The sequence below is a fragment of the Babylonia areolata genome, chromosome 1 (assembly GCF_041734735.1).
Source record: "Babylonia areolata isolate BAREFJ2019XMU chromosome 1, ASM4173473v1, whole genome shotgun sequence".
Lineage (NCBI taxonomy): Eukaryota > Metazoa > Mollusca > Gastropoda > Neogastropoda > Buccinidae > Babylonia > Babylonia areolata.
This window is the reverse complement of record NC_134876.1, coordinates 52,607,438-52,622,265: the sequence shown is the minus strand read 5'-3', so window position 1 is coordinate 52,622,265 and position 14,828 is coordinate 52,607,438. Positions and strand designations below refer to the sequence as shown.

Below are 14,828 nucleotides of genomic sequence, written 5' to 3'. Positions count from 1 at the left end.
CCGATAGTCACGCCCATTCCCTTTTCCCGTCGTTTATTTTCAGGTTCGGGGCGATCCCAAGCGCCCCGTCGGTTTTCGTTTTGTTTTTTTGTTGTTATTTATTTATTTATTTTTTGGTCAGGTACTCCCAAGCCCTGGCTCACCTCTGACTATCAATGTCAAACATTGTTTTCTTTATGGTATTGTGGTCATCAATGCTTTTTAAAGGCATTCCTGTTTGGTGCACGTTTGATTTCTGGGGTTCCTCTGTAACTAAAAGCATATTTTCAAATGTTGCTACTATCATGTTGCTTTTGATTTTTGTTGGTACTGTTACGAGTGACATTATTAGTTTGTGGATCAATAAAGAAACATGCTTTGTCAATGTCATCATCATTATTATATATTTTATACGCTTTTATCAAGACCCCTCGTACCCTTCTTGCTTTAAGGGAAGGATCGAGCTTAAGATATTTTAGCCTTTCTTCGTAAGAAAAATCTCAGTTTATTTCATGGACTAAATTTGTTGCTCGTCTTTGTACTCCTTCGATTGCAGCAGATTGACGCTTTAATTTTGGGAACCAAACCATGTTTGTATTATCTAATATATATATCTTGAACTGATGAAAGAATGTGTAGTTCCACAGTTTCCTCCATCAATTTTTGTTTGTTTTTATTTTGGTTGTTTAATTGTTGTTGTAGTATTTTGTTTGTGGTGGTGGTGTTTTCTTAGTTTTGTCCTTTTTTTTTTTTTTTTTTGCAACCCTCTGCCAGCCCACTCATTGCAAAAAATACCAAGATGTAAAAGAATCCCGCAAAAAAAATAAATAAAAATAAATAAATTAAAAAAATTTTTTTTAAATGTGTGCTCCTCTAAAGATCAAAATATGTGTTCTTGTTACTAGTTTAACAGTTTCAAACCTTAAAACATTAGTTTACAATCCACATAAAAATAATGATTTGCAAGAGAAAAGATAGGAAAATCAAGAATATGATTGCAGAACCAAGAGAACAGTGTGTGTGTGTATTTGTGTGTGAGCAATAATGAGTTTGTGTGTGTGTGTGTGTGTGTGTGTGTGTGTGCTGAGGTGAATGCGAAAGACAAACAGAATCAAAGACAGGCACAGGGAGACCAGCACACAGGCGCAGGAAGAAGTAAGCCCCAGCAATCATATATTCTTTACAAATACAGGCACACACAAACACACCCAGGCCACTGATAAAGTGCCCTCAAAACAAACAAAAACAGAACAAAAAATAAAATACAGCGTTTTATTGTCAAGGCAAGGAATATGACACCTTTAGAATTTATGAAGACAAATTGCCAAAAATGGGGAGAAATGCAAAGTAAAGAAATTAGAGGGATTGTGGAGGGGCGAGGGGGGAGACAGCGTATTCAGCATAAACTCCACATGACATGGAAAAATAGTACATGGCAATTTTCTGCATAAGACACACATACACATATAATATTATATATACACTGATGCAATTCACAGAAACAGCTGTAACTGATATGGGGAACATCAAAATGTAAAATAAAACAATAAGATTGTATTATTAAAATAACTGAAACATCATATAGTTCCAAAGACACAATAAAAAGAATTGTGCTACAAATCTTAACCCTTCAATCTGATCTTTTAGTCTTACAAAGCCCCTCAAGGATCTCTTAAGTTAAACTGCCAAGCTGCATTAATTCAACAGTAAGACCCCAACCTAAACAGCAAGTCTGATCATTTGTGAATTAAACTGGGCACTGCATACATACATTTTTTTTTTACTTTTTCCCTCACAAAGTTCGGGGTGACTGGCTAGAGCATGTAGCTTTTATTCATCTGTTCATATCACTGCAGGCCACATTCTCTTTTATTTCCCTCCCTGTACAGGTACTTGTCAGATCAGGACACCAATTTCCACATTTCGAATACAGTAACTGACAAGGAAAGTCAGCAGTTAACTCACTCAGGATGGCCACTTGTCACTTTGTCTTCTCCCTTTCCCCCCTCCCTACACAGACACATGTCCAGTGGGTGTCAATGTCTGAATGGTCCAGCCTATAACTTTCATCGTTAGGAAATGCAGTATTCATTTTCTTCACCCACCTCCTCAGTGTTAGAACCTTTGCTTTGCAACATTTCAGTGGTGGCAGCAGAGGTAAAATGCACCATCTTCACATTTTGTGTCGTTTGTATAGAGAGAGTTTTGTAGCATTTCACATTTGTCCGTTCACATACTGCACAAAGGAAAAAAGTAAATGGTGCTGTTAAAACAACACTGGTAATTCAAAAGCAATATAATTGCGTTCGTTTTACTAGTTTATTCATTAGATGTGGAAACAAACAAAAAGTCCATCTGAACACATGTTCCAAATCAATTGTATATGACCAGGTAATTCTCTTTGAAATAGAATGTGAACACCACCAACTCAGCAGTAAACAGAATGAATATTGTCAGCAATGAAGAGTAAGTAAAAAGGAGTAAAACATTACTGCCATACATTTTCATAATAAAGGTCGGAGAGGGGAAAAAATCAGAAATTAAAAAAACAAAAAATAATAAAAAATTAATAAAACAAACGAAAAAAAACAACAAAAAACCCCCCCCAAGGAAAACATACCCACAAGCAAAATTCTGAAAGGTTATTTACAAATTTGTTCATCAGTGAACACAATCACAGAAAGCATTATGGAATGTTATGTGTTGCATAGCAAGTGGACAGACTGTAAGACTATGACACATTCTGTCTGTAAGACTTATTCACCTATCTAAAAAGCACCATTTATTTACTTCCATCGACTGGGCTCCAACAGTTTTTTTGGTAACTCTGTAACATGCCATGGAAATTAACTGTGTTAATGTATGTCAATGTTAGTCACATTCGTGATCACCCTGATCACAAAAGTTTCATCAAAAACAAAAAAATAACAATAAATGTTAAACTGATTCCTGTTTTTTGGATGTTAATGTTGTTTAATTATCTCCTGATATGTATATTTTAGAAGCATACTGTCACCTTCAACTGAACAATTTTGAGAAAGAAGTCCTCAGAACTATAATACACAAGTAAGCATAACACACAGCTACACTGCCATGCCAAAAGAGTGTACACACACACACATACAAACAAAAATTGGCTATTTTGAAGACAAAAAACTTATTATGTCACTTTTGTATCCTGCTTTTAGAAATTTATGATCTGGAAAAGATATCCACTCCAGTGTCAGAAAACACACCACACTTTATTCCTGTCACTAACTTTTTCTAGTGGTGTCTTGAAAAGGTTTATTAAATATTCTGGTTAGTAAATGTGCAAATCTGCACTAATATGTTTAACAGTCATGGTTGATAAGAGAAAATAAGCTGACAGAAGTAAAATGTCAAATCATCTTAAAAGCACAAACAACGCACCGTATCACAGCCAACATAAAAAATCCCTGTTAGACTGAGAAGTGATGAAATCCTTATTCCTATTCTTTAACCCTAATAGACAACCACACAATGGTGACAATTTATTCTATTTAAACTTCTTGACCATAACTATTTCTTCTTTACCCTATTTAACCTTCTCCACTCTTTCCTTCCAAAGTTCAAGACATAACTTGCAGCTGTGTTCAAGAAGACTCAAATGAAAGTTGATAGTTATTTCCATATTTTGTTTCTATTGAGAACAAGTTTATAGTCTTAAGTGGGCACTTAGCTTTCTTCTTCTTCTGTTTTTTTGTTGAGCGTGTGAAGTCTATCAACAAGTAAAATGACAAGCAATCAAACAACAAACAATGATACATATAATACATGATTATATCAAAATGAAGCAGACTGCTAAGCATTATCATGTGATGGTGTTCAGCCACATCTTGTACATGGCTTTTATCGACTATTTATAATAGACTGCATACCAGTGTCATCTACTCAACTGAATTAATGACTGCTAATCACAACCAGCATTTCTGAATTGTAAATCAATAACATACAATAAAAAGTATCTATGAAAATATATATCCCATCACCATCACTTTACAAGCGTCTTATATAACTTATATTCTATTAAGTTTGAATAACTGCCTATCACTACATGGTACGATATTCTTCTAGTTATAAACTGTTTCTTTTCTCTCTGAATTGGATCCCCTGAATGCCCGATGTAGTTGAAATACCTGCTTTTGTATGCATAAGAATACCCTTAATTATGATGTTATCAGCACTAGAAATGCAGGAATGAATTACTACCAGATGGTGTTAAAATGGTTACATTTACAACTCAGGAAACAGACACAAATGAAACTAACACGGATAATATTTTTTATGGCCAGCAGTTAATTTTGTAAACGGTTTGCTTCTGATACAATTAATAACCTCAGCACCATTAATGAGTTATTTCTGATACAACCAAGAACCTCAGCACCATTAATGACAGTTATATCAATGTATGTGAACAAGATGACCATGACTAGTCACTGGTAAATGTGTGTACTTGTATTGCTGTGGTTTGATTGGGTGATTTTGTTTCAGTTTCAATCTCAATGTGTGCAGAGTGTTGCTGTACCCATTCTGGGCATGTTTCAAATGATTTTCAGTTCAGGCATTTTTCTTTTACAATGAAGTATAATCTTTGGCACCTAGTAATCCTGGTTTAGCTGATTTATATTATTTCTGACTTTAAAAATAAGAATCAGAGGCTACAGCTTACACATTGGTGCATCTTATCAACTGGAAAAAAAGTCATCCATGAACTAAACAGGCAAAAGAACTGGTGCATCTGTAATAACCTGAACAATCAAATCTGTGAAGCATTAATTAAGGCATTTATGAACACAAGAAAAAAAGTTTTTCTGAGGCCACATTCATTTTTGTATCGTTTGTCCTAAAGAAAGCTTATCCCTTTTGCATGTCTGTTCTTTTGAAAAAAACACTTGGTCTCTTGTACTTGAGTCTGGCGCTGAGGGACAGCTTGATAAAAAACCTTTTTCTCTGGTCCTTCAAGTACGCAAATCCCAAATGTTAACCTAATGCAGGAAAAGTGATTTGAGCTGGAATAAAAGCCCCCTTTATTGTTGGGCCACTCTGGGTCTTCCTCAGTGAGGGTCTGGTTGTGGTGGACTGAGGGTTCACATCCTCCCCCAGCGGGAGATCTGCTGGCGGCAGTTGGGGCAGGAGTGGACAACGTCCTGACAGCCGTCCATGCAGAATGGGAGCAGGCAGCAGCCCAGGTTGCACCTGAAACAGCACCAACAACAGCACTACAGAAATCACTTGGTGTTTTTCAGCTACTGAAACTCATACACCTGAAACAATCAATCAATCAATCGATTATTGTCAGAAACAAAGGAATTCATTGGCACTACAGAATCCACTAGTGTGATCTATACATCTGAAACAACACCAACACTGGTTCTAGAGCATCCACTTTTGTTTCCACTTGAGGGCATCCATGTCCTGCGTTAACCACAAAAATTAGCACCTCAAAATGGAGAGGCAAGTGGAGTCCACAGAAAAATACAGATCCCTGTACCTGTGACTGCAGACAATTCAATAACAAGCAGTGCCAGTGGTGTCCCTTTCTTCCTGCACTTACCCCACCAGACAGAGGATAACACAGATGAGCCATGAGAAGGTGCCAGCATCATAGGTTGTGGCAGTGATGATATCCGCTCTGCAGTGGGGGCATTGGGTGCGCACTGGGGTCTCAGTGAATGTCTGGAACACGACACCAGCATTGCCAAGTTAAACCCTGCGTGGTCTTGCATGCGCTTCAGCATTTAACAGAACATTTTTCGATAAAGAAAATGCAGCAACAAACATGTACTGGTCCCTTTACTGTACATTAGAAGAATGCTTTCCAATCAACACAACTTTGGTGAAATTGTTCACCTTCTCTGTAGTGCCAAAACACATTGGCATCAACAAAACAAGAGAGGCAAGGCCTTCAAGACTCACTTGTGATACACTTAAAAAAAAAAAAATCTAATTGTTAAAATGTGTTCTTTATTTGTTATTATAAAACTTCACGTTAAAAAAAAAAGAAAAAAAAAGTCCCAACCAGATTCGAACCCCGTGTGTTCAGGTGAGAAGAAACTGCCTTATCCATTACACTATCGTGGCTCCTTAACTGATGTTCTAAAATTTAACATTTGAACATACTTTTTTAAAGGGCGATAAATCAACTGCGGTATTCGCAGTGAGAACGCTGTTTAAATCATATTATTCTGGCGTATCTTGGGCATTCAAAAAATCTTTAAGGGCAATAAAAAATTCTTTTTAATGGCTATCGCCGCAATCACACTGCAACATTTAGCCGTTTTCACTAGATTTAGATAGATGTACAAGTTTAGTTACACCCACTGGGAATGTAGTACGACACGGTCGATTCAATTTCTCTTTTATGTTTATTCTAGTTTTATAGTTTTAAAGTTGATATGAAAATTTAGTATTTTGTTAAACTAATAACATGTAGAGCCAAGTACAAGTACTTCTAAATGTCGTAAGAAGCGAAAAGGACTTCATTTTGAGAAAAGTCAAGACTGGAAATTTTTTCGTTTCATTGTGATCAGTTCAAGGGTATTAACTCGCATGGTTTACAAGTTTTAACTGTGAATTCCAACTGATTCTGTGGATATTTTTATGGCAGTTTGGGGCATAATCCAGTACGTGATGAGGCATTCACAAATCTTTCTCTGAATAAATATTTAATGGTCTCCTCCAACTTTCCATCACATGTTATCATGTATTGTCCATTGAATATAGGATTGAACGGGCAGGTCAACAACCTGAAACAAAATGGCGTCGTTTGCGTTCGCGAAGAATATGAGCAGCGCTTTGAATGTGTATAAATATGTGTACGCAATTGATTTTTGCCCATGACCTTCAGGGCTCAGCCAACAGATCTGTAAAGTCCACTTGTCGTATTGATTTTAGTATTTTCTGAAAAAGACCACTTGGGTGAATGAACATAGTGAAAACCCTGTACACTGAGAGTAAAACACACAAGCTTTTTATGTATTGAGTATAATTTCAAAATGTAATGTTTAAGATAAGAAAGATCAGTTTAAAGCAAATTAAGTCCCCTAGCATTAATTACAGATTAATTTCCCTTTTTTACTATCTGCACCAAAAACGTTTTTCAAAATAAAAAAAACTTCCATGCTTAGCAAAAGAAGTTCCTGTTTGAACAAAAAATGATAATAATGACTGCTCTTGTTGTTGGGTCAGAATATCAGATCAAAGTGCCAGGTTTAGAGAATACAAAAAATATAAATATAACAGTAAATGCAGTTTGCATATAATTAGGCTTCATTTTTTGGGGGTTTTTTTTGTGCCCATCCCAGAGGTGCAATATTGTTTTAAACAAGATGACTGGAAAGAACTGAATTTTTCCTATTTTTATGCCTAATTTGGTGTCAACTGACAAAGTATTTGCAGAGAAAATGTCAATGTTAAAGTTTACCACGGACACACAGCCACACACACACACACACACACAGACAACCGAACACCGGGTTAAAACATAGACTCACTTTGTTTACACAAGTGAGTCAATAAACTAAAAACCAACCATATAACTCTTTGTTATTTTTTGTTCCCGCACACTTTTGGACACAACACGTCATGATACATATTATTCAACTAATACAACAGATATTATATGTTTATTTATTTATTTATATATTTATTCATTTGTGTATCTATTTAATCATTTATTTATTTATTCATTTATTTATTCATTTATTTATTTATCTATCATTTTGTTTGTCCATTTACTAATTTATTCATTCATGTATACATTCATTTATATTCGTTTATTCATCTATTCATTTCATTATCTGTCCATTTACTTACTTACTAAGTTACTTATTCATTTCTTTATTCATTTCTTACAAGTCAACCACAGAAGACCTGAAAACAAGACATACATATAAGAATATATATATATATATATATATAATCATTTTATTCATTTCATTTATATTCATTTTCTTTTTTGTTTTCTTTTTTTCTTTCTTTTAATTACCTGCACAACGGTGACAGCAGGCTGATTCACGACGACCGTGGCCGATGTACTGCCAGTCTGGTAGCCTGGCTGGGTTGGAGGATAGCCACCCTGGGGTGGGGGGTACCCTGCTTGGGGTGGGGGGTAACCCCCAGCTTGGGTCGTTCCATACCCTGTGGCTGGGGGATAGTCTGGTGGAGGAACATTGGGTGGATAAGACGGGTGTGCTTACTTAATTTCTTTTCTCTGTGTTTCAGACTAGCACATCTCCACTTACTAATATATATGTATGGAATATTTTCACTGTTGTATGTTTTTTGTGAAACAGCAGTGACTTTTATGATAAAGATTTCAAGAAATTTAAGCACAACTCTGTGTGTGTGTGTGTGTGTGTGTGTGTGTGTGTGTGTGTGTGTGTGTGTACTCTGAATTGTTTTTATGCCAGTTGTGCTCCCCTCTCCTTAAATTTCTTGAAATCTTTATCATAAAATTGACTGATATTTCACAAGGAACATACAACAGTGAAACAATTCCACAGGTAGCATGCACATACATACACACAAATACCCCCCCCCCCCCCCCAGCCCCCGCACATTTTGCAATTGTGTTGGATTACCACAAAGGAGGTGAAAGTGCTTTCTTAAAACAATGTTAAGTACTGGACTAATGCAAGTGACAGTTATACTGTAGATCTGATGTCTTTGAGCTGTATCGCTTTGCTTTTGATTTTACTTTTCCCTTTGTAATAATTAGACCATAATGTGAACATTTGGTATCCCAAACAGTCCGCAGAGATCAGTGTTTCACTTTCAGCATTGCATTATAAAGTTTAGTAATGACTATGTTGTTCTTATTCTTCTTCCACTTGACGACTAACATTAGTATGCTGATGAAAATTGTCATGTTGTGGGAGGTTGCTGTTGGGCACAATTCAGCTGGGCTACCGAGGGATGTGCTATTAAATGATAGGGGAGATGGGGCACAGTCCACTGGTGTGTTCACATCTCCAGCTCCATGTTGTATTTACCATGTCCATCACGACTCACACTCCTCATATCAACACTTGCTCACCTCCATACTACATTAATATCTATTAATTTCTCTGCTTCATTCAATCTGCTGCAAACATTATGTACAACAGCTACAGCTCACAAAAATAAAGTTTTAAAAGACAAAACTTTGTAAACATACCTGGTGCTCCCTTATCTCCCTTGGGTACTTCTGAGTAGGGTGGGGGTGCATCAGCCATGTTGCTGTATCAGTCTGTAATGGAAAAAAATATATTTGATCAATGTGTTACACTAAAATATGTGCAGGTAGTGTCACCCCCACCCTGTCTCCTCTCCCTCTCCAATCCGTCAGTGGCTCATTCTTTGAAAATGGGCCGACACCTGGATGTCCACCAGCCTCCGCAACCTACCACCTCCTGTTTATCTTGCCTACCTCCTCACGCCTCTCTCCTGGTTGGTGCTTCAAGGTCATGCTAACACTGCTCCAAACCCCTCCTCTCCTCCTCCAGAAAGTAGTTCCTGACATGTCATAAAACTGCAGGAACAATCATGGAGCAAAGAAACATGGCGGAGTGAAGGGGGAGGAATTATGTTCAATGTCTTGTCACACACTACTGGTGATTGTACACAGACAGGTAAGCCTGCCTGCCTACTCATCTGTCGGTCCGACGGGAGACTCCATCATCACACACTACTGGTGATTGTACACACCCAGGTAAGTATTAATTTTCACAACTGAATCTAAACATTCAAAACTAAAAAATAAATAAAATGGTAGAACAGAAGGAGGGAGCTGTTGCATGGTAAGTTAGGGAAAACAGGAGTGTCAAGAGTGGTATATGTGACGAGGTCAGTAAGCAGCACCTGGCAAAGCTGCTGACACCAAAGAAGCTTGTTTATAAAACTGTGTGTATCTCAGAACTTGTCGTAAGTTACAAGTAAATTACTTGGCTGTTACTTCTCTGACTAGCACTCAGCAATGGTGCTGACAGCAGAGTAGGTTATTTATGAATAAAGCATGAAATTGTAATGTCTACCTCAGTAGTAATGTCACAAGTTATAAGTAAGTTAGTCAGTTGTAACTCTAACTGAAATCAAAAAGTTAAAATAATTATAATACTAATATAAAATGTCTGCAATCGCCAGTTCGTGTGACAAGACATTGAATAAAATTCCTCCTCCTTTCTGTGTACCACGCACCAGTTAAGTTGGCCAAAATACTGAGTTAGCCTTACAACACAGCACATAGTAATACTAATAGTTATAAGAAATAATTCAGAGTATGCAGTGAGAATGTGTCACACTGACACAGCCAACATCACCATTACACAGCTACTGCGAACCAGCAATGTTCCTATTACCATCACCATCTGTGACATTTATAACTCAGCTGGGTCAATATTTGCTGAACTTGTGTGTGTGTGTGTGTGTGTGTGTGTGAGAGCGTGTGTGAGCAATTGAGTTGGATGAGTTGTGTCATGTCTGTCTGAAGTTTGTGCAAATTGATTTATTTTATCATTTATAGTCAGGAAGTTTGCTATGCTTGTATGTAAAGGCCTTTGAGCTTTTTATTTTATTATTTTTTTTATTTTTTTTTTTTTTAGAAAAAAAGAGCAATGATTAAGTGTTACTTATCATTATTATTATCATTTCGTCCACTAGTTCCTGCTGTGTGTGTGGTGGGGGTTTTTTTTGTTTGTTTTTTACAGAAGCAAAAAACCCAATTCATGGCATGATTTTTTTCTCTTACTTTTTTTTTTTTTTTTTTTTTTTTGTAATTGCTTTGCCTGTAAGAACTGATGACAACAAATTCCAGTACAGAAAGCTGTACACAATAAATTCCATCTCATGATCATGCCATTCCAATGAAAGAACTATATCGTGATAATTATTTTCACATCACAATTAAGAGACTGTAATGATGAGTACATGTGTGCAATGAGTGGTATGAAAAGACAGCAGATTGCATTCCTTTAACTCTCTCCATACGAACGGTGAAAGAGACGACGTTAACAGCGTTTCACCCCAGTTACCATCATCAAAATATTGCAAGTGGAAGGCTCTTATACTGAAGAGGTGAATATTGACAAAGAATACCACAATTCTCACGACGGAAGCTAAAGGTTGGGTCATTCAGACACCCACTGGACATCCGAGGGGTCTGTGTACAGGAGAAGAGAGGACTGGCTGTACTGAGTGAGTTAAACAAAAAATGAATAAATGAATAACTGTCTGGGAGTCTCACTGAGTCAGTGAAAGATGAAGTACCATTCTGTTGCCTCTAATGTGTGTCATTGTTCAAATGGCTGCAGCATCTATTGTGTGTTGAATGCAGTGACTGATATGTTAAATTCTAGTGAGTGTGTAAGAATCACTTCTGATGAAGGCAAAAATTATAAACTGTGATTGCTAATACAAACAAACAAAAAACAACAACAACAAAAACAACAACAACAAAAAAAAAAAAAAAAAAAAAAAAAAAGGTTGAAAGCTACATGTAAAACAGGAAGATCTGATTTAACAAATTTACAAAATATTGAACAAACTTATTATTATTATTATTATTAGTAGTAGTAGTAGTAGTAGTATTTTCATGTATTTATCTTTTTTATACTTATTTATTCATTTTATTGAACAAACTTATTCGTAGTAGTAGTTGTAGTAGTAGTAGTAGTAGTATTTTCATGTATTTATCTTTTTTTCTTTGTTTTTAAAACTTATTTATTTATTTTATTTATTTACTATTTCTTTATTATTTCTTTATTTATTTTTTTAAAGTTTATTTATTGTATTTATTTTATTTTCATTTTTATTATTATTTTTTTCTGACTAAACACGTTGGGTTACACTACTGGTCAGGCATCTGCTTGGCAGATGTGGTGCAGCGTATATGGATTTGACCAAACGCAGTGATGCCTCCTTGAGCTACTGATACTGATACTGAACAAACTTAGCAACATCTCATTATCAGAGTTGGGAATTCATCTACCATCAAAAATACCTTACTGTTATTTTTTTATCATGATTACTATAGTATTACTGTCATTGTTGTTGCTGAAAGTGTCATCATGGTGTTAGTATTGTTATCATTTCTATCTTATTATTGCCTTTCTCTCCCTGAGTATCGTTGAGACAGACAGCGATGAGTGCACAAGCTCTGTAGTGGTCTTGCTAAATTGTGTTTTACAGCAATTTTATTTTTTTGGAAATTGTGTGTGTGTGTGTGTGTGTGTGTGTGTGTGTGTGAGTGAGTGAGTGTGAGTTTGTGTGTGTGTGTGTGTGTGTGTGTGTGTGTGAGTGTGTGAGAGAGAGAGAGAGAGAGAGAGAGAGAGAGAGAGAGAGAGAGAGAGAGAGTGTGTGTGGTGTATGTGCGTGCGTGCGTGCGTGCGTGTGTGTGTGCTCCCGCATATGTGTGTATGCATGAGCTGCCAATGTTTTCTGTGATTTTTGGATGTGGAATGGCTGATGATTAATACCCCATGAACATACTAAATTCTTCTATTTGAAACCAAATGTCTTGAGTCCATAGATATTTGTGAATCAAACAGCATATCACTATATGATATGATTACCGATTCGCCAGCTACTGTACTCACAAACACATGGACAAACTCACACACACACATGGACAAACACACATCAACGACAAACTTTTTTTTTTCCAATCCTGGAAAAAATGTTAACATGGCAGACATCCTATTGCAGTGATAACTGCCTTAACAAACCATAACTTTACAAATAAAGAATAATCAAACTGACTGGTATGGGTGTTTCACTGATTGTATTGATCAAATTGCTGAAAACACCAAGAATAAGCCTACCACTCAGCTAGACTGGAGAAAGAAAAGAAGAAAAAAAAAAGGTCAAAAAGAAAGAAGAACAAGAAAAAAACAGCAAGAACAACTTAAAAAAAAACACGTCTACAGGCGCGCCTTTGGTATGTGTAAGAGACGCTTTCGTATGTATACGCCTTCGACAAATAATATTGCATCCTGTTTGCGATCCATGCGCGATTGTTGGCAATGTCTTCTTATCAGTCACATGCCGTGTATGATTGCGAACTGCAAAGAATCAATTGCACAACAGTCAGTGAAAATGAATCAACGGGAGCGAGAAATACTAAAAAAAAAATACTAAAAATTAATCTCAATTTACGAATCCTTGCACGTAGTTATAATTATTTCTTAAATTCTATCTATCGAGCCTCCAAAAAGATGAAGGTAAACAGGCGGATTTTTACATCTGCTCTCACCACCCACTGCATGAACTTTCAAGTTTAAATGACAGAACAGCCTGTGTCAAACTATATCTGAACAAACTAAAAACCTAGATTAAACCATAAATCACAGAATAACCAATATAGTATCAAACACTCACCGGACTTCTGCTTAGCGAGAAGCAAAAACCCAACCACTGGTCACCGCACTTGTGATCGTCTTCTACGAAGTTCCAAATATAGAGTGTTTCCGTCACTCCCTCGTGCGCAACTCGGGACTGGGTCGTGGGTGTGTGTGACAGTCCTAACTGGAGTGTTGTCCTTCTGTGGGTGTAAAAATGCATCATGAGGACTGGACTGGACTGTACTGTACTGTACTGTACTGTCAGTAACCTTCTGTTCCCTACATCATTGCATTGCATTGTGTTGTACTGTTTCACGTTGTGTTGTATTGTGTCACGTTGTGTTGTGTAGAGTTAATCGTGTTGTCTTGTGATGTGTTGTGTTGTATTACTTTTTGCCACAAGTGACATTTCTCTGCACGAAATTCGAGCCGGAGCCAGTGCAATGCAACACTACTGACCCAATTAATGTGGTTGTTTCTTTTAGCCCGTATTGTTGTTCAGTGTTGGTTTTCTTCAGTCCGGCCGCCTGCACTGAAGCCGTGCCGCGCATTTGTCACTTTTACAAAAACTGACGTGGATTTTCCGAACACAGTGTTGCCAGTGACATTCCTTGTATAGTTCCGTGGGCTCTTTTACGTGCACTGACTAAGTGTATGCTGCTCCGGTCGGCGTGGGACCTGTAGTGTCGATCGGTATCATCGTCTAACCAGGAACAGAAAGACTATATTATACCCAGACCACCAGTCATTTTCAGTTTCAGTTTCAGTAGCTCAAGGAGGCGTCACTGCGTTCGGTCAAATCCATATGCGCTACACCACATCTGCCAAGCAGAGTGCCTGACCAGTCAAGGTCCAGTGAATATAATGTATAATTACAGTGCCCACAGCCGGTTCAGTGAATCCGGGTAGTAATGTCGTGTGTGTGTGTGTGTGTGTGTGTGTGTGTGTGTGTCCCTGAGTGCGTGTGTCAGTGTGTGTGTCAGTGTGTGTGCACGCGCCATTGCCATGCATGCGGTCGTTGTGCCGCCGTGCGTGCGTGCCAGTGAGTGGCGTGCATGATGTCGCGTGCATGTCAGTGTCATAGTCGGTGCACGTGCGTCTCGGCGCGCGTGCGCGCCGGTGCCCGCGGCGCTCGGCTCTTCAGTTGTGTGTGTGTGTGTGTGTGTGTGTGTGTGTCTTCTTCTTCTTCTGTTGTGTAGCCACAATCAACACGTTGATTATTTTGCCACTTTTTTTTTTTGGGGGGGGGGAGGGGGGGGGGGGGCGGGAATCCGCAGACCGTTTGCTTGACAAATTTTTTTTTACTCCAATCACATTCACACTCTCCCTCCTGCCCACTAACTGGATCAGAGGGGACAAGAAGTGACAGGCAGGCATCCTATTGATGGCCCCTGGCACCCCCCGCCGCAGCGCCCTCCTTCCAGCACTCCCCCTACCCACTACTTACCTAAACATTCACTCTCACATTCATACCCGACAATTGCTGTAATTTATTCTGTGGTTTTGCCTACT

At 37.7% G+C, this 14,828-nt stretch overlaps 1 protein-coding gene across 1 annotated transcript; it reads right to left on the bottom strand.

Annotated features, from left to right (window-relative positions):
- Positions 1 to 1,237: 1,237 nt before the first annotated feature.
- Positions 1,238 to 13,481, bottom strand: LOC143283936 (lipopolysaccharide-induced tumor necrosis factor-alpha factor homolog). The gene is made up of 5 exons (XM_076590388.1): positions 13,354 to 13,481; positions 9,158 to 9,229; positions 7,988 to 8,157; positions 5,555 to 5,676; positions 1,238 to 5,196 (listed from the first exon to the last, which is right to left on the bottom strand). The coding sequence occupies exons 2-5, from the start codon at positions 9,213 to 9,215 to the stop codon at positions 5,088 to 5,090; spliced, it is 459 nt and encodes a 152-aa protein (XP_076446503.1). The 5' UTR covers positions 9,216 to 9,229; positions 13,354 to 13,481; the 3' UTR covers positions 1,238 to 5,087.
- Between the last annotated feature and the right edge of the window lie 1,347 nt (positions 13,482 to 14,828).

Excerpts from the sequence above, each read along its gene's own strand:
- LOC143283936 (XM_076590388.1), bottom strand. The coding sequence starts at position 9,215 with ATGGCTGATGCACCCCCACCCTACTCAGAAGTACCCAAGGGAGATAAG. Across the intron at positions 5,677-7,987 it reads CTGCTGTCACCGTTGTGCAG|ACATTCACTGAGACCCCAGT; the intron begins GTAATTAAAAGA and ends GTCGTGTTCCAG. Across the intron at positions 5,197-5,554 it reads GTTATCCTCTGTCTGGTGGG|GTGCAACCTGGGCTGCTGCC; the intron begins GTAAGTGCAGGA and ends GTGCTGTTTCAG.